General features: G+C 48.1%; 1 protein-coding gene across 2 annotated transcripts; it reads right to left on the bottom strand.

Moving 5' to 3' along the window:
* Window positions 1-546: 546 nt before the first annotated feature.
* CCSAP (centriole, cilia and spindle associated protein) lies at window positions 547-18,588 on the bottom strand. Of its 2 annotated transcripts, XM_079900757.1 has the most exons (4): window positions 18,232-18,588; window positions 17,320-17,751; window positions 6,171-6,439; window positions 547-4,601 (listed from the first exon to the last, which is right to left on the bottom strand). In XM_079900757.1, the coding sequence occupies exons 2-4, from the start codon at window positions 17,699-17,701 to the stop codon at window positions 4,425-4,427; spliced, it is 828 nt and encodes a 275-aa protein (XP_079756883.1). In that variant the 5' UTR covers window positions 17,702-17,751; window positions 18,232-18,588; the 3' UTR covers window positions 547-4,424. The 2 variants fall into 2 exon arrangements, with proteins under 2 accessions (XP_079756883.1, XP_079756882.1); XM_079900756.1 differs by lacking the exon at window positions 18,232-18,588 and having other exon boundaries at window positions 17,320-17,793.
* Between the last annotated feature and the right edge of the window lie 210 nt (window positions 18,589-18,798).

Below are 18,798 nucleotides of genomic sequence, written 5' to 3'. Positions count from 1 at the left end.
CCCCAAGTCCTGTGGGTGTTGGTTCCAACGTCAGTTCAGTCTTCAAAGCTTTGGCAGTGCTATTTGGACCTGCCCCATGTGTACACCATCTTGTGGTCAGTCTGAGACCCGAGGAGGGGTCTGCCCGTCAGGCCAGTCTCAAGGGTGCTTGGTAGGCTAATCAGGGTCAGCTCCACGGGGGGACGTGTGGACAAGGGAGCAGGTGGGGGAAAGCCGGGGAGTTACAGCACGTGTATACCATTATTCCATGTTTGCGCAAAAAAGAAAGAAAAAGTGTGTATGTACCTCCAAGTGCCTGGAAGAAAGGTCTGGAAGTTTACACACCAAACTTAACACTGGTTTCCTCTAAGGAGGGGTGTAGAATTTTGGTGAGGGGGTGGTACTGAAAGGAACCTGCACTTTTTACTCTGTAACTTCTCTCTGAGTTACTTTACCCATGCCCTATCACTTTTGTAATTTTCAAAACAATAAGAAGGTGTGAGGGAAAATGTGGCATTTAACGCAAAGTATATACACAGAACGTGTCTTTTCCTGGAAGTATCTAACGTATCTTGTTAAACATTTATCTAATGAAAAATCCATTTAGGGGTCAATGTGATCACCCACTTTCTTCAACCATTTATGTGCTAATCAATCAGAGTTATTTTCCACAAAACAGAAGTTTCAGCCTGTAACATTAATGAACTTTATTCACATTTTTCCAAGTAACTGCAATATTCAATACAAGCGAAAAGCAATACATAGTTCTTAGAAAACACAGCCCCAAATTCCCACTGCCTGAGCCTTGTGATGGCAAGTGCCCAGCCTTTGTTCTTCAGAATGTTAAAGTGAATGCAGTGCTCAAAATAAATATACAATAACAACACAGGGAGACTGTTCTTAAATACAGTTTTGCTAATTATAAAAGAAATCCAAAAAGAGGCCTCTACTGTCTTCACTCAGGTGTCCTGACTTTCAAAATGGAAATAAGTAACAGACGAGCAGCTTTTCCCCCTCTCACACTAGCAGGCTGGAAGGGAGCAAATCTGGACCCAAAACCTAGACGTCACTCCTTGCACAGAATTTGGTACAAAGCACACACCTTACATTGAAGAGCTCCCTATTCATCCTATTGTACAAAATCCATTTCAAATACAAGGTCACACTTTTAGGATCACTTTTTAAATATTATTTAGCTGATCACAAGACTACAGTAAGAACCTTATAAGTCAGGCATTGACAGTTTGATCCCAAACCAACTACAGAATCAGACTGTGTAAATATTAGCACCATTTTTTATCTAGTCCAGTGAAATGTAAAGCTATCCACTAAACTATTTTCTACTGAAGCAGTCAACAAGGAAAGTTGTTTTTACTTCTAACATATGCTTGGCCTCTCTCCCTCTTTGCCAATAATACGTTTGAACGCTTTATCAAGTACTAACCTTCCGCTGATAAAGTTTACGCCCAGCACAGCCTTAGAACTCAAAAGCCACCTTTCTTTTGTGCAGTTTAGATGGTTGAGTTTATGTGACCCAGTATACACACCTTTCAGGTTACTAGCAATTTACATTTGATGAATCAGTGACAAAGCTATTTCATCAGAAGCACCACAAATGTGTGCTTACTACAAGTTAATTCAGATAAACTATGCCCTATTTTACTTTCAGTAAACTTGAAAAAATGTATATATGTGCTTGGAAATTTTCTGACAGTAGGGGAGTACAAGCATTTTGACACCTCCTAAATAAGAGCGATCTTTTAGGTTTTAAAAGCAAGGAAACGGATGGATTCCTGTTTAGTTCTCACTCACCTCGGTCCAGTAGAGGTATTCAGGTGTTACTCAATATACTATTATTGCTTTTAATCAAAGTAACACAGAGAACATGTTTATGACAAATTGTTTTAATTAAGAACTTAAAACCAAAATTTTAAAAAGAGTCTTATGTAGCAATTATTTTATTCTATATTTTAAATATCACTGGATTCTCAGTTTCAAACTTTGCAACATGATAGGTCATTTTAAACTAACTTGACGTCTTATAAGTTGTCCAAAGAAATGGGAACATGATCACATCAGTTTCTAGAATGAGAAGGAAAAAGTAGGACATCAAATTATTACAACTTAAAAAATTTGGGGGGCTTTCCTGGTGGCACAGTGGTTGAGAGTCCGCCTGCCGATGCAGGGGACACGGGTTCGTGCCCCGGTCCAGGAGGATCCCACATGCCGCGGAGCGGCTGGGCCTGTGAGCCATGGCCGCTGAGCCTGCGCGTCCGGAGCCTGTGCTCTGCAACAGGAGAGGCCTATTTTGTAGGCTTAAAAGATAATCTTTACCCCTAAAGAGAGAGAAAAGTAAAGAAACCCTAACCAACTAATGACTTGGACATAGGAAGGGAACTCACAAGTACTTCATATTGATTCATTCATTGTTCATGCACATTAAAAGTACTTTAAAAATTTTGTTCATTTGTCCTCTACTTAAAAATGGGGAAAAATTGGCCAGCATTGCCCTCTAGGTTCTTCCAGATCTGCATCTGGAGTTTGCGGTAATAAGTAAGCACATTGAATATGAGTCTGTTTTCTAAAGGAGAGAGTCTGGCTTGCTCAGAGCCTCGAAGGGTCGGGTTTCTAAGACAGTCCATCAGTGTGGACCCGAGCTACTCCCCTCGGCCTCTTCCTAAGATTGTCAGCTGCAACGGGAATGGAACGCCAGAGCCGTTGGTTAAAACCGAACATGCAGGAAGTGATTTTAAAGAAACAGTTTCCACCATCACGACGCCACAGGAATTTCATCTTCAGGTACCTGCAGTGTTTGAGGACTATAACAACAGCAAGATTCACCAGAATCACTAGCGAGGTTGCTTTGGACAACACACAGACCTTCTTCGTACTAAATATACATCGCAGTGACTGGGAGAGCTCACGATGTATTCACCTAAAAACAATGCAAATATTTTAAAAGGTTTTTTTTTTTTAAAAAAAGCTCATGATTCTTCAGTATGAGTTTGCAAAACTTAATACAGTTGTGTAAGATGATACTGTGTGAAGATTCTACATGGAATAAACATTTGTGTTCTAAAAACTGACCATCATACTTCAAAGACCCAGAGTACAACTGTCAAGGAGATGCTCAAACTCACATCAAACACCAGACTTTCATTCACATCTGCACGTGCTAAGCTGGCCAAGTACTTCCTTCTCTCCTAGGAGGAGTTCACCATTCATCCTTCCTGCAGGTTCCTGTCTCTCCTGGATGGAAAGCAGTGTTTCTCAAAACCACTTTCTACCACGAAAGCAAATGTACTAGAGAGAAGGAGCACTTCGTTTACACACATCTCTGCCCACGCACACGCCAGCATCTGCTCGCGTGAGGTCCCACACAAGACCTACCGGCTAGGAACCTCGGAGGCAGGTATTTCAACCAAAAGTCTGAACGATGTACATCATCAAGGCTTTGCTACTGGGGAGTTCTATAGGGGAGAAAGTAGGGGTGGTCCACATCTCTAATGGGTATCTTAAAATCTGGCCCCATCCCCAACGAGCAGGACAGTTACATTCTAAATGTCACTGCCAAGCTATCAGAAAGGAGGCAAAAGTCCACAGTGCGTGTGTGTCAGAAGGCCAGACTGCAGCAAGTGAACGGTACCCATTATGCGTTCTTAAAAAATCTCACAATAAAAAGGGACAGTCTTTGACTCAAAAGAAACCAGTACTACTTCTAAACACACTGCACTGGTACTTTGCGTACTGGAATGCACTTGAACTATTAAACTATTAATAAGTGCCTAGATGACAGTTTAAAGAGAAAAGATGACCCTCACCCAGCCCAATAATTCTTAAATATCATGGTCCACGTGAAGTGGTGCTGAACTGAAATGCAAAAGAAAGTGAACTGTTAGGAACTACCAAAGCTCTACTTTCACTATACGTGGAATCAGTACTAGCGTTGAAACTCACTTTTAACGTGATATTCTTTCACAAAGAAATCTACACAGAAAGAAAATGCGTCTTCTGCCGCAAGCTGGCGTGATCTTACCAGCTACGGAATCTCAGAAGTCGTTCACAACAGGAGCAACACAGGCTCCACCTAAACTGAGGGAAGATACTGAAGTTAAGAATCTGTAAGCCATTTAAAGGCATTTGGTGTCAGTATCTTAAAAGATTAAGATGCTTTAAAACAAAACCCTTATAAGAGTATCAAAGATTTAGGGAATTCTCATAAATAACCAAATGTCTATGGCTTTCAACTGTCACCCTACTGCTGAGGTAGGTGACCAGGATTCATCAAAAGAGACAATCCTTTGGAAATTCCCTAAGAAAAATCTTGCATAATCAGTTGGTTTCTTAAACCTGTGTCCAGTTTCTTTTGACGGTTTTTGTTTTGTTTTTTCCTTTCTTTCATTTACACTTTTTAAAAGAGGTTGTCTGAGCAACTGTCCCTCCCCTCAAGCTCTGGCGGAGTAGCATCTCATGTACTCCGTCATCCACGGGTTCTCCGACGAGGCAGGCTTGACCCGCCTGTTTTTGTCCACGTCGGCGGAGTGAGCCCGCTGCCTCTGAGCCGCCAGCCGCCTCTTCTCCACCTGCCTTCTGCTCTTGGCTCGCAACGCCGATTCATGAATCTAAGGGAGTCAGAATAAACGGACACTCACTCAGGTGGCTCTGGCGCTAATTTTCCAGAACATTTACAATGAAGCTTCCCCCACGTCACCTGGAGCAGGGCAGAGGCAAGCCAGACTCACCACGTTCAAGAGTTCTGTGTATAAAGGATTCTCCAGAAGAGCCACTGCCCTGGATTCTGTCTTACCCATCGTCAGCAATAAAGAAACTAGGCAACAGAAAATGACCACCGGACTAAATTTCAGATATAAATGGTAAGCAACTAATCTGCAGGTGCCTCGAGAAACTGGCTCTGGAATATTACTGGAACTCCTTAGCATTAAGCATGGATCAGTATTCCATTGAAGGAATTTAAATGTTTTACAGGGACTTCCCTGGTGGCGCAGTGGTTAAGAATCCACCTGCCAATGCAGGGGACACGGGTTCGAGCCCTGGTCTGGGAAGATCCCACATGCCGCGGAGCAGCGAAGCCCATGAACCACAACTACTGAGCCTGCGCTCTAGAGCCTGTGAGCCACAGCTACTGAGCCCATGCACCACAACTACTGACGCCCGCGTGCCTAGAGCCCGTGCTCCACGACAAGAGAAGCCACTGCAATGAGAAGCCCGCACACTGCAACAAAGAGTAGCCCCCACTCGCCCCAACTGGAGAAAGCCCGCACGCAGCAGCAAAGACCCAATGCAGCCAAATAATAAATTAAAAAATAAGTACTTACAAAATAAATAATGTCTTACAGCAAAATACTAACAAATCTCAAAGGATTTTACCAGCTAAGACGTTTAATGAACCCTGTTCAACTTAATCCCACCGGGTTGCCAGAGGACAGCTCTGTTGTCTCAAATATCACTCTAAACAGCACCACCTGCTAGGGCTCAGAAGTCTGTTCGGTGAACACTGGATCCTGGTGTTTAACCAGAATTCAAACAGCCTGAGCTTTCTGCTTCTTTTCATTCCCTCTTTGCTTTGGGCCGGAGTGACGGTGTCAGTGCTAACACAGTCACTGCTTTGTGGCTCCAAGCGTGAGGCCCCCTCGTCTGCCGTGTCCTCAGGCCTTCGCACAGGGACACTCCAGGGCTGAGTCCGAGGAGAACCAGACCTCCGGGGGATGGATGAGCAGGGGAAACGCAACCACTCTAATTTAATCCAAAGAGAAAACGAGAGTCTAGAGAGATGTCGAGAATGCAGGAGATGTGATCTAACAGACAGACAGTAACAAAGGGGTCAAGGGGATGGGTACCAGTTATCAAGGCTGATGGAGCAGGGCCCATGCCCCTCGGCTGCCCCTCCTGGCCCCCCAAGAACTTGAGAGCCCCAAGTCCTGGCACTTCTCCGCCTGGCTCGGTGTCGGTAAACCCTTCCAGGTTACCAGCAAAACCCCCTGACCTCCAGGCAGCTAACATCCTGCGTCCTGTGTGCAAATCAGATGCCCAGTTCTAGGCTTTCCTTGGGCCACCTAAGACCTACCATGTCCCAAAGCATCACAGTGACCACAGGGTATGACAGCCAATGACAGAAGCGAGGCCATCCCCCATCCTGCAGGGGGAAAGCAGAGAAGCCCGCTGGCACCCACCTCATGCACGGGGGCAGAAGCACAGACGTTGTGAGTTTTCTGGCTCCCTGTATCCATCTGCTTTTCTCCCCACCCATAAAGGGCGAACGGGTGCTTAGGTTCTTTTATTTTAGTTGATGACCTTTGAGGACTCTTGACCGCTCTCCTGCTTCCTCTGGCAGGTAAGGCACTTGGTGGTGGCTGAGGTTCGGTACTGCTGGGTAATTTGTCAGGCTCTCTGGTCCTGATCTGTCGTTCAGGTTTTTCTTTTATGTCTTTCACTGGCAGTGCTTTTTGGAAAAGGAGATAGAACAAGATGAATGCTTTAAATTCCGGTTTACATATAATTACATATGATTTAAATATTTGGGATGAAAAATTCATAATGCTTAATAAAGTCAGTAACTTTTTGACTTATAGCTCAATTCACAAGTTTCACTTAAAACGGAAGAACAGAAACACGTTAGTATAATAATTTTCAGTCTATCCCATTTTAACATCAACAATAAATACACCAAGATTGAACCAAGCCTATTCAAAAGTAACAACTATCACTCGCATTCTGAGATTAAGCATCTTAATTAAATACTAAAAGCTAGAAAGCAACTCGGCCTAATGGCTTTCCCCAGGATAAGTCCAATCATCTTATCGTCTTGCTTCAGGGTCAGATCTGGACCTGTGACAATCATTCAACAGCTGCAAAAGGTTCGTCTTCAAATTACTCAACTGGAGCTCCAGGACTGCATTTCTTTGTGAAGCTCCATGATTATGGAAAACGCTCCTTAGTTTCAAAAGCCCTCCATCACAATAGGGAGGGTTTCCATAGCTACACACACACACACACACACACACACACACACACACACACACACACGCACACACACACACGCACACCCACACACACACAGCTGGGCGCCCCCAGTGTGAGCATCTGGGAAGGGGGCTCTTGTTCTTGACGTGAACCAGGGCCCCTGGTCTACACAGGGGCTCTCAGCGGGGCTGGGGAAACTCCAGTGGGGAATAGACTGCCCGCCTGAGGTGAACTCAGATACTAAGAACACAGTCCAAAACGTAACTATTTCCCTTTTACGCTTAGTGACTTTCCATTCATTATTTTTATAAGCACTTCATGAGCTTGTAAAGGTTGTATTCTTTGTGTAAACCCCTAGTGAACCTGCGTTTCATCTCAGACTAAACTTATGTGCGAATAAGAGCTCCTTGTGCATCCAGGCTCCACTTCACAGACCCCCTTGCTCACATCTGTGGGAAACCCCTCGTTTCCGAGGCTCCAGAATTTGGCTCTAGGTGATGATTTTCCAGCTTGTTATTCCCAAACCCCATCACTTTTAGGACACACCCGGGTCCCTCACCCTTTTAGTGGATCCTTCCCTGCAGACATCCACGTCCCCGTGGAAGTAGAGGTCCTCACACAAAATGCACACGTGTGAACCCTGACAGATCACCGTCATTTCTGTCTTCTGCAATGACCCTGATCTACCAAATTGTTTCATTTATTATTAAGCATTTTAGGGAGCAGACAGCCTGCGTCCGACCCTGGGGCTCAGTGCTTCGCACCCCCGTGCGCACATCCATAAACCCAGCCCTGTGCTGCCTGGGGATGAGGTGAGATGCCAGCCCTCCACTGTATCATGAGAACCCAGATCCACCCATCACTCACACACACTCCTCTGAGTGATGTGTCCACACCTTGTCCGCTTCTCTTCCCTGGATGTAGGAGAAGAGGAAAGAGCCCATCAGGACCAAGACAACAGAGAGTAGAAGGGGGACCGAGGCTGGTGTAGTCACAACACTGAGAGAGATGGGAACAACCTAAATCATCTTCATCGATTCATTTCCCTTCCTTCTCTTCCTCTAACCCACGTGGGGAGCCTGCCCAGAGAAGACAATAATGATTTGGTTCAAAGGACAAGGTAAAGCCAGCCACGAAGAGGTTAGGAAAGTGAATTCCAGAAAGAGGGACTGGCCTGTTCAACGGCCTGGACAGAAGAAAGAATATACATAGTTCAAGATGACAGGCACACAGAGAGCCTAGAGATGAACGCACGGGGAGGGGCTGGCGGGTAGCAGCGGGGAGAAAAGACTTTCTGTGCCAAACTCAGAAGTTTTATTTTTTCCTGAAAATGAAGAAGAATCACTGAAGGATTTTAGGCTGAAAAATGATGTGGTCCTATTTTCATTTCGGGAATGAGGTCTCTAGCAACGAACGTGAAGGACAGGTTAGATCAGAGTGGTGGGGACAGAAAGGACAGCTAGGAAAAGATAGCAGAGTCCGGGGAGGGGAGGGTAACCCACAGTGATGGCAGGGGCGGAGTGGTGGGAAAGACCAGAATGGCGCCCACCACACCTGGCCGGTGCTCAGAGTCACCGGGCACCTGTGAACTGCATACCGATCAGACCACAGTGCAGAGAGCCCAGCGGCACAGGGCGAGATGGACAGGGGAGCGGGCGACGGACACCGCGAGGATGCTGGCAGGCAAAGAGGAGTCTGCGTCCTCAGGGGCTGGGAGCGGCTGGCTGGTCATGCCGTCCTCCAGCAGAAGGCCGCCAAAGGATGGGGAAAGGGTGCTTGACGCCTCGGGTGTGAGATGCCCCTGGAGCCACCAAGAAGGCAGCAGCTGGACCCTTAATTCGGGGCCGAGAAGAGAACGTGGAATCGGAGGGGGTCCTGAGCAGGCGGATGGGGGCCGAGGCTCAGACGGAGCGCAGGTCCCCCAGCGGGGACGCGATGTAGGCGGTGGGAATGAGGGGAAAGGGGGCGGAGGGCGGCCCCGGGGCTGAGCTGGCAGACGGAGCAGCCAGGGAGCCAGGGAGAGAACAGCCAGCAAAGTCGAAAAGCTTCCAGGAGAGAAGCCGGAGAAGGACTCTCAGAAAAGGATGGGGCTTCCCTGGTGGCGCAGTGGTTGAGAGTCCGCCTGCCGATGCAGGGGACGCGGGTTCGTGCCCCCGTCCGGGAAGACCCCACATGCCGCGGAGCGGCTGGGCCCGTGCGCCATGGCCTCTAAGCCTGCGCATCCGGAGCCTGTGCTCCGCAACGGGAGAGGCCACAACAGTGAGATGCCCGCGTACCGCAAAAAAAAAAAAAACTCTTGAAATACTGCCTGGTACAAGATAAGTGTATACACATATATGTTTCAAAATCCTATTCAAAGTTTTAAATAAAGACATTTCCAGACAGACAAAACGGTGTCACCACCAGTTACTGTGAAAAATTCTAATACCCCCTTTTCTCAGTAACTGAAAAATAGGCTCAGTCTTGATTGAGGACCATGCTGTGCAATACAAAAGCCATGAACCGCGTGTGGCTATTAAATACGCTTAAATTAATTAAAAGTAAGTAAAAGTAAATACTCAGCTCCTCAGTTACACCAATCAGAGTTCACGTGCTCGATTCCCACGTGTGGCTGGTGGCTGCCACGCTGGATGCTGCAGACAGAGAACCCGCCCCTCATCACAGAAAGTCTGATTGAACAGATTGGCTTTTTAAACTATTTGAACAACAGAATTAACATATTTGACCCAATGGGTATATACAGAACACTGCACCCAACAACTGCAGAATATACAATTTTGTCAAGCACATGTGGAACATTTACAGAAATCTACTTATCCAAGCAAGGTCATAAAGCAAATCTTAATACATTTACAAAATTGAAATCATATAGAATGTATCCTCTATCATGTAATTAAGCTAGATACAACAACAAAAATAAATTACTTTTTTAAATCTCCAGTTTTGAAATTAAAAAAAGTTTTTTTAATTGAAGTATAGTTGATTTACAATATTGTGTTAGCTTCAGGTGTACAGCAAAGTAATTCATATATGTGTATATATATATATATATACACACACACACACATATTTTTTTCCAGACTGTATTCCATTACAGGTTATTACAAGGTATTGAATATAGTTCCCTGTGCTATACAGGAAATCCTTGTCACTTATCTGTTTTATATATAGTAGTTTGTATCTGTTAACTCCATGCTCCTAATTTATCCCTCCCCCAAAAACATTTCTAAATAATGTATGGGTCAAAAACAAATCATACAATTGCACAAAAATGTGAATGTCCTCAATGCCACTGAGCTATACACTTAAAAATGGTTAAAACGGTAATCTGCGTTGTGTGTATTTTACCTCAATTTTTTTTTTTTTTTTTTTTTTGCAGTATGTGGGCCTCTCACTGTTGTGGCCTGTCCCGTTGCGGAGCACATGCTCTGGACGCACAGGCTCAGCGGCCATGGCTCACGGGCCCAGCCGGTCCGCAGCACGTGGGATCTTCCCAGACCGGGGCACGAACCCGCATCCCCTGCATCGGCAGGCAGACTCTCAACCACTGCGCCACCAGGGAAGCCCCTACCACAATTTTTAAAAATTAAAAAAAAAACCATTAAAAAAATGGTGATAGAGGGCATTTCTTTCTTCATCCTGTTCCTATTAGAAATGTTTCTACAGTTTCCTCATTAAGCATGATACAGCTAAAGCAGTTATCAGAATGCAATGTATAGCCTTAAATCAATATATCAAAAAAGGGGGGGGGCAGGGGAAAAAAGTCAATGATAAGCATCCATCTTAAAATGTTATAAAAATAAGCATGAGGGGCTTCCCTGGTTGGCGCAGCGGTGAAGAATCTGCCTCCAACGCAGGGCACATGGGTTTGAGTCCTGGCTGGGAAGATCCCACATGCTGTGGAGCAACTGAGCCCATGCGCCACAACTACTGAGCCTGCGCTCTAGAGCCCGCGAGCCACAACTGCTGAGCCCGTGAGCCTAGAGCCCGTGCCCCACCACAAGAGAAACCACCACAATGAGAAGCCCACACACCACAGCGAAGAGTAGCCCCTGCTCGCCACTAGAGAAAGCCCGCGTACAGCAACAAAGACCCAATGCAGCCAAAACAAATAAATTAAAAAATAAAAAACTAAAAAAAAAGTAAGCATTAAAAAATTAGAGTAAGGAAAAAAGATCATGAATTAATAAACATATAATAAAGAAAACCAACATAGCCAAGGGTTAGTTTAGGAAAAAAATTAACAGAATTCACAAACCTCTAAGACTGATAAAGTGAAAAATAAGTAAAAATAGAGCAAATGGAGTCAGCAGGCTAAATGTGCACTGGCGACACATGCATATAGTCCCTTCCTCCCAAAACCCCACTAAAGTGAAGGAAAAAAGGTATAAACCCGCAGGACAAAGAGTAAGGAGGCGATGACGTCAGACAAATTTTGGAAGATGGAAAGTGACGAAGAGATAGAAGTGACTCACAGGAAGAGCAGGATGCTACTGACTCCCTGCAGGAGAAGAGCCCAGGACACAGCGGAGCCCCGCAGGAATTGGCACCGAGGCACCAGACTCCCCAGAAGGCTAGTGCGGCAGACTGCCTTCCCAAAGGTCCGGCATCAATCAGTGCCCCAGGGGTTCCTCTGACAGTGTAATATGAATGTGCCTCTGCTGAGAACCAGGGTCCATGCTGCTTCCCCTTGAACCTGGGCAGACTTTTATGAGCAGAGAATGGGGTGAAAGAGGTGCCACGTGGCTCCCGGCAATAAGTCGTAAAGGGCAATACAGCAGGTGCCCAGCTCTCTCTCAGGAACGCTCGCCCTTGGAGGCCAGCCTGCATGTGACGAGGAGGGCCAGGCACCTGAAGATGTCACCTGCAAGCATCCTAGCAGACGGCCGCAGTCCGACGCAGCAGAGACAAGGCACGTCCTGTGCCTGGGGCCAAATTCCAACCCACAGAAACCATGAGCAATAACAGAGTGAGAATTGGATTCTGAAGCACTAGTTTCCAGGGTAATCCTGTTGTGCGGCAATGCATACTTCTTCAACAGTCCTTCCTCTGCTCCTCTGGCCAGGCGACCGCCCTGCCCCCGCCCCAGAATGCAAGTGCCTTACAGCCTGGAGAGGGACGACTGGAGGGCACCAGGCACAGCGGAAGTAAGGGGGCACCTTCCTGAGAACAGGATGACGTGGTAAAGAACGGGATCCCTCCTCCCTTCCCCCAACTCTGCTGCCGGATGCTGAGAGCCAGGCTTGTGCCCGCCCAGGCAGAAGGCTGGATGAGCACTGAGAAGCTGACACTAGAGAAACGGGCAGGTACTGACCTTGGCAGCCCCCAGAGAAACAGCAGGGTCCTCCTGCAATTACGGTCACAAGCTCCCCCAGGAACACAGCTCCCGAAAAGCCCTTCAAGCCTCACTCTTAAATATGGACAGACAGGCTAAGAGCAAGCATTCAAGTACATCCTTTAATAAGAAAGAGACCAAAATATAGAGGAAAAGACTAGGCTGGGAATATAAGAGAGCGCTCAAAGGATATTTATGGCTTTGGGGCGGGGGAGGGGGGTGTTAAAAGAAATCCAGAGAGAATAGGATGCTATTTAAAAAAAATTTTTTAAAGAACACTTGGGACAAAAAAGTAAAAGTAATCTCTTTGAAATTAAAAACTAGAATGGTAGAATTTAACATTTCTATACAAAATGTGGAAGATAAAATTAAAGAGTTCTGGAAAACAACCAAAAATTCCAATATCAAAAAATTTTTAAATAAAAATGTTAGCAGTTTGATCCAGGAAGTACACCATCCAACTAAAAATAATTATAGAAAGAAAAACTGAATAGAGTGGAGAAAATTATTTTAAACAGTACTAGAAAACATCACGGAACTAAAAGAAATGTTTCCAGATTAAAAAGGCCCACCAAGTTGTCAGCCCAATGAATGAAAAATGACAGACACATAGAATTTTAGAGCACCTAGGGTGAAGAGAATGTCCCAAAACTTCCCTCCCCAAAGAAAAAAGAAGGAAAGAAAAGAAAAAGAAAGAAAGAAAAGAGGTCACGTATACAAAATAAGCATCAGAATAACATGGTACTTCTCAACAGTAAGACCTAAACCTAGGGTTCAACATAATAATGCCTTCAAATACTGAAATTTCTAACCTAGGACGTCTCTATCTTGCCAAAATGGCAGTCCAGCCCTTGGATAAAGGCATTTTCAGACTGCAAGGTGACAAAATGCTTACTCCCCTTCAACATTTCTCCACCAAAAGGAAGGGAGACTTGAGACTTGTGAGATGGGGCCGCATAAAGGAGTTGAGCAAAAGGAATCCTCAGGCAATCAGTGAAGAGAAGCCTCAGTTTGACAGCTATGTCAGGTCTGGACAGCATAAAGTCTAAATTAAAACAGGAGAACCAAGGGTTCCACAAAAATGTCTCCAAGGAAAATAATGAAACGAACAGAACACCTAATGTGCTTGGCATATGACAAGTTTTACAGTACTACCAGACTCTTTCAGGCTGAATGAGTGACGGGAGTACCAAAAACAAACAAACAAACAAACATAAAAGTAAAGCTATGATTAACTCCAGGAAAAACATAAATAATAACCAAGAAAATGTAATCAGCATGTACTACATGGATTACCTGCAAATAACATTTACATAGCCGTGATCATCCAAACACAGAATAGTGCTTTAATGAAACAGTCACATAGTTAATACTGTGGGACAAAGTAGGTGCTGGTATGTGTCTAGGGGTGGGGATGGCCAAGCTAAGATCTCGAGCTAAATCATCATAAATATACTGACGGGAAGTCAGTATATAATGTTTAAACTAAAAAAGCCAACATTAGTCTGAATGAAAAGAGTGTTGCCCACAATGCTGAAAGGCAAGGTAGAGAGTTGGAAGGAGGCCCCTAGGGAGCGAGGAGCATGGCTGGTGGATGGGTCAGGATTATTCTTTCATTTTAAGCCTATTTTTAAAAAAATATGCATACGTATAACTGGTTAAAAAATAAAATTTAACTTAAAAAGAAATGTGAATATGAAGAAAGGAATTGGAGACATTCTAGACCCTCTTTGAAGCATGCTGCTACGGAGAGAAGGGACTTCGCAGTGAACGAGCACCTCCACCCACACCCCCTACACACAGGGAACTTCCCGACAGTTTCTTATACCCATTTCTTAAATAAGAACGAGAAGTCAAGGATCATTAGACATTTGAGAAAAGCTTCTAACAGGAAATGCAGGATTACAAGCAAAAGAAACAAATGCAGGGAGACGGAGGGGAAACAGACTGTGCTGAAGAAACACGCAAGAAGAAAGTGGACAAAAAACTCCTAGCGATGTTCTCAGCAAGGTAAGAGAGGATACTATGTGCACGAATCAAGAACAAAATACTGTTTTTTTAAAGAGGAATAAAGAGAGGGAGGGAAGGAAGGGAGGGAGGAAAACCTAGAAAACAATTCAACAGCTCTTATATTAAAAAATAAATAGGATCCCACAAATGAAAAATGTAATCGAAGAGTTGGAGGATGAGGTTGAGAATCCTGCCCAGAAAAACAGAAGAAAAAGACAGATGGAATGGGGGCCGGGGTAGAAAATTATAGGATACATTTGTGAAGTCTGACATCCAACTAAGGAGTCCAAAAAGAAAGGAACAGAAAAAAAATAAAATAAATAGAAATGAGAAAACAATTCAAGAAAACTTCCCAGAATTACAAAACATGAGTTTGACTGCAAGGACCCATGAAAGCACATTGGAGGAAAACAGGCCTGGATCGGGGAAACTTTTCAGAACACAGAGGACAAAGAGAAGACCTGAAAAGCTTCCCGAGGCAGGGAACGTGTTATCAACAAAGAACGACACGGAAGTGTAATGGCAACATCAGAAGTTCCAACACTGGACAGCAACACCTCCAGATTTTTTAGAGACAATTACTTCTAACCTAGACTTTCATGCCCAGCCACAAACTACTGAATAGTGAGGGTAGAATCTTTTGACATGCAAGGTCTCAGAAAGTTGAACCTCTCACACACCCTTTCTCAGGAAGGTACTAGAAGGTAATCTTTGTCAGGAGAGGGTAAACCAAGAAAGAAGACGATGTGAGAGCCACACAACAGAGGGTCCTACCCAAGAGAGAAGCCAGGGAGACCCTGCGGCGGTGGCCAAGGGCCATCCCAAGATGCAACCAGGCCAGATGAAAGTAGGTCAGAGGCCCCGGGAGGGACGTCTTAAGATGGGGAGGGTGACAGTGAACCTGATGTGTCCGTGGTGTTGCAAAAGAAAGAAAAGGGAATCACGGCAAAAACAATATAGGGCAGCTGTGAGCCACCTTTCCACAGGCACTAACTGTGAATCTAACAAACTCTATGATGACGGTACTGAGAGGGTGGGGATAGGCCATGTGTATGGGTTAGGAGATCACTAAAAGAATTAAAGCCAACAGATGGTGCTAAAAACTGAAAAAGATCAAGAAGTATCAATAAAAGCCATGTTACCTGGAGAAACAGAAATACACAGCAAGGCAAACCAGAGGAGTGGGAAGTGGCCGCCTAGGGAATAGGCAGGTGGGGAGGGGAGCTGCTGTAGCGGTGCTCAGCCACGTAGAGCTACACGATTCTGTGCGCACACATGGCTTCAGTAAAGACAAGGGCTAAGCGCTTACGTTTTATAGCAACTCAAAAGCGTGCTCATCATTCCAGAAACTGTCCACTGAAAAACAAGGACTTTCAATCCTGCCATTCACAGGGATAGACAGGGTCTGTGACAGGCATGAGCAAACCAAAAGATCCTGGGATTGGGAGTCCTGAAAGCAGAAACATCCTTTCTTCTCCTGGATGCCTAAACCAGAAATATTAGCAGAGAAAAAGTAACTACCTTAGCCACTGGGAGGATTTAGTGTCTCTAAGGAAATCAAAATAATCACGAACTCTTGCAAACACAGACCCCATCCATACTACAGTGCTGTCTAAAAACCGCATTTATATACGCATGGAAATAGCTGACAGCTCTTTTGCAAACAATGAAGGGGGAGAGGCGGGGAGAGAAAAGCCCATTCAGTCTGATAAAGTACATCTCATAACTGAGCTGGTAGGTCAGTGCCCCCTTACCCTCTCCACCTTCTGTTATGCGAACTTCTAGCAAAGGTTAGGAATGGGTGGGAATTCACAAGTAACCTGAGGATGGAGGGGCAGCTCTGCCACCGGCCACCGATGACGAACTGAGAGTAGCTGAAAACAGTATAACAGGACTCAGTTTCCTCTCCTGCTCAGCATCTCACAGAGAAGCTAGGATGAGAGTCTGACTGAGTACCACGTGCAATTTGGCAAACAAAAATAAAATCACTGATCATGTATCCTGAGTTTCATCTATAAAACTCAGGTAAAAGCTGTGGTCCCATCTCTTAGAATTGTTTTGAACGTTGAATGAGAAAATACATATTCTAAGATCAGTGACTGGATGCATGACAAGCTCTCAGTACCTTTTAGTTATTTTGCTCACCAGAGCCTCTTTAAAACTGAGCGACGCCGGGTGGTGCCTGGCCCACGTTAGAGTATCAGGAAGAAACCGGGGGTTCCTCCAGGATGTATCTGGGGCATCCATTCAACTTGGCCCCTAGCACCAGTGACCAGCCAGCCCGCCTCACACGCCGAGAGTTCCCCCAGCTCTGCGCTCCTCCGCGCAGGAGAGAAGGCGCGGGGCCCCGGCAGCAACTGCAGATGCACCGCCCCCAAGAGCCATTTTCCAGCTGCCTCTCCTCCCGCTCACAGCAGCAGCAGCCGGAGGAGGGGTGGCGAGAAGCGGAGGGAGCCAGGCACTTACAAGGATTATCTCCCACCAGCCGGGAGTTACGCAACAGTCTGCGTAAACAAATGCAAAATATTCCTTAGGGACAGCGCGGCGAGGTCAGGGAGTTAACACAGAAAACAACGGCCCCATTCAAAAGACAGAGCGCTTAGCTCAGTGGTTCCTAACCTCTGGCGGTCACCTTCGAGAATCTGATGAAAGCTGGGCGCCTCTCATAAAAAAACGGGCGCTCAGAAATAAAGAGATGGGAGTTCAGTGGTGCAGAGGCCACCAAGGCCAGCGGATGAAGATCCGGGGACTTCGCCAGGGACACGTCAAAGGCGTTCACATTGGGCTCAACCCAGAGCCACCTCATTACGGAATAAAGGGTGGGAGGGCGGAGGCGGGGCAGCCACCTTCATTATTTTGTCAAGGGAGGCGCATTCTCCGCCTACCCAAAATACCTAGATTAAATAAAATCAAGGAAGCGCCTGCTCTGAGCGCTGCGACAAACAGCTGGGCGGTTCAGAGGAAACCCAAGAGCAAATCCAGTCCCGCGAGCGGGGCCCTCCCCGGCCAGGTACCTGGCAGCGCCGAGTCCTCCGCGGCCTCCGCGTCCCTGGCCTCCGCGTCCCCCGCGGCCTCCGCGCCCCGCTCCTCCTCCGGGGCCGCGCGCGCCCGCTGCTCCGGCTCCTCGCGCGCCGCTGGCTCCACGGGCGGCGGCGGCGAGGCCGGGGCGCACTGGGGCGCGGGGGCCCCGGCGCCCGAGGACGCCGACGACGCCGAGTCGTCCGAGGCGCAGGCCGGGCCCCAGTCGTCCCACAGCCAGGGCGCGTGCGCCTGCTCCAGCAGCCGGCGGCCCAAGCGGTAGTGGAGCAGCGCGCGGTAGCACGGCCCGTACTCGTCCCAGCGCGGCTCCTGGTAGCGCTTCATGTATTCGCTCTTCACGCCGCTCCCCGGGGACATGGTGCCTCCCGCCGGCCCCGAGTGCCCGCCGTTCCGCGCCGCGCTGTCGCCTACGGAACCCGCGGCACGACACAGAGGCGCGCCCCGCCCCTCCACTCGCCCGACCCGCCGCGACGTTTAAACCCGGAGCCCCGCCCGCACGGGGCGGGACGTGGGGCCGGGAGCGCGGGCGAGGGCGGGGCGTGGGGGCGGGCACGGCGGGGGCGGGACGGGCGGTGGGCGGGGCGAGGGGCGGAGGGAGCGCGCGGCCTGTCCGGGGAGGGGGAGGAGAGGGGGAGGGGAGGGGACCTGGGCGCGCGGCCCCGGCGGGGGTGGGGGCCGAGGGGCAGCGGCTGCGGGACGTGGGGGTGTGGGGGGGGTCAGCCGGGAGGGCGGCTCCGGAGCTCAGAAGCTAGAAGCCGCGGGAGCCCGCGGATGGGCGGTGGAGGAGGGAGGCGAAGGAGGCGTGGGCGCGGGGAGCTGGGCGGCCTCGCGGTCCCAGGAGAGCCCTCCGAGCGCGGCGTGCGGGCGGGAGGGTCGGACCCGCTTACCTCCTCCGTGCGCCCTCGGCCCCGCGGCGCCGGCCGGTCCTCTGCGCGTGTGGCGCAGCAGCCCGGAGCCGCCCGCTCTCCCCGCGCTTTCCTGCTGAGCAAGATGTCGCCGCCGGCGCGGCGGCCCGCGCTCCTGCAGCAGCCGGGAGGAAAAAACGCCGCCTCAGTCCCAGGAGGAGATGCCTCCCGCGCGCGTTCCCGGGCCCCGGGCCCCGGCCCCCGCCCCGCTCGGTGTGGGCGGCGGCTTCGGCGCTGCGCGCGGGGACGCGGGCGACTCGGCTGGCCCGGTCCCTTGCCGCCGCAGGACGCATCCGGGAACGAGGCCGCCCCCGCCAGCCCGCGACGTTCTGTGCTCTCTTCCCGACACCTGCGCCGGTCGCGCTCCCCAGAAACAACCCCAAGTCCGCACGTTGGCTCTTGCTTCCTTATCTCTGTTCACAACACCTGTTACTCTGGCTTTAACCCCTTTTCAACGCTTTGGTACAACTCCTTTCTCGTCTACACCCCGAACGTGTTTGAAGCTATTGACTCAAACTGCCAAGCCACCCTCTCAGAGACTCGTTTGCA

The sequence above is a fragment of the Stenella coeruleoalba genome (genome assembly GCF_951394435.1).
Source record: "Stenella coeruleoalba genome assembly, chromosome: 16".
In the NCBI taxonomy this organism is placed as follows: domain Eukaryota; kingdom Metazoa; phylum Chordata; class Mammalia; order Artiodactyla; family Delphinidae; genus Stenella; species Stenella coeruleoalba.
This window is presented reverse-complemented; position numbering and strand designations above follow the sequence as displayed.

Coding starts and splice junctions, on each gene's coding strand:
- CCSAP (XM_079900757.1), bottom strand. CDS start 17,701: ATGTCCCCGGGGAGCGGCGTGAAGAGCGAATACATGAAGCGCTACCAG. Junction 6,440..17,319: donor GGAGGACTCGGCGCTGCCAG/GTACCTGGCCGG, acceptor TTTTCCAAAAAG/CACTGCCAGTGAAAGACATA. Junction 4,602..6,170: donor CTTCTGCCCCCGTGCATGAG/GTGGGTGCCAGC, acceptor TGACTCCCTTAG/ATTCATGAATCGGCGTTGCG.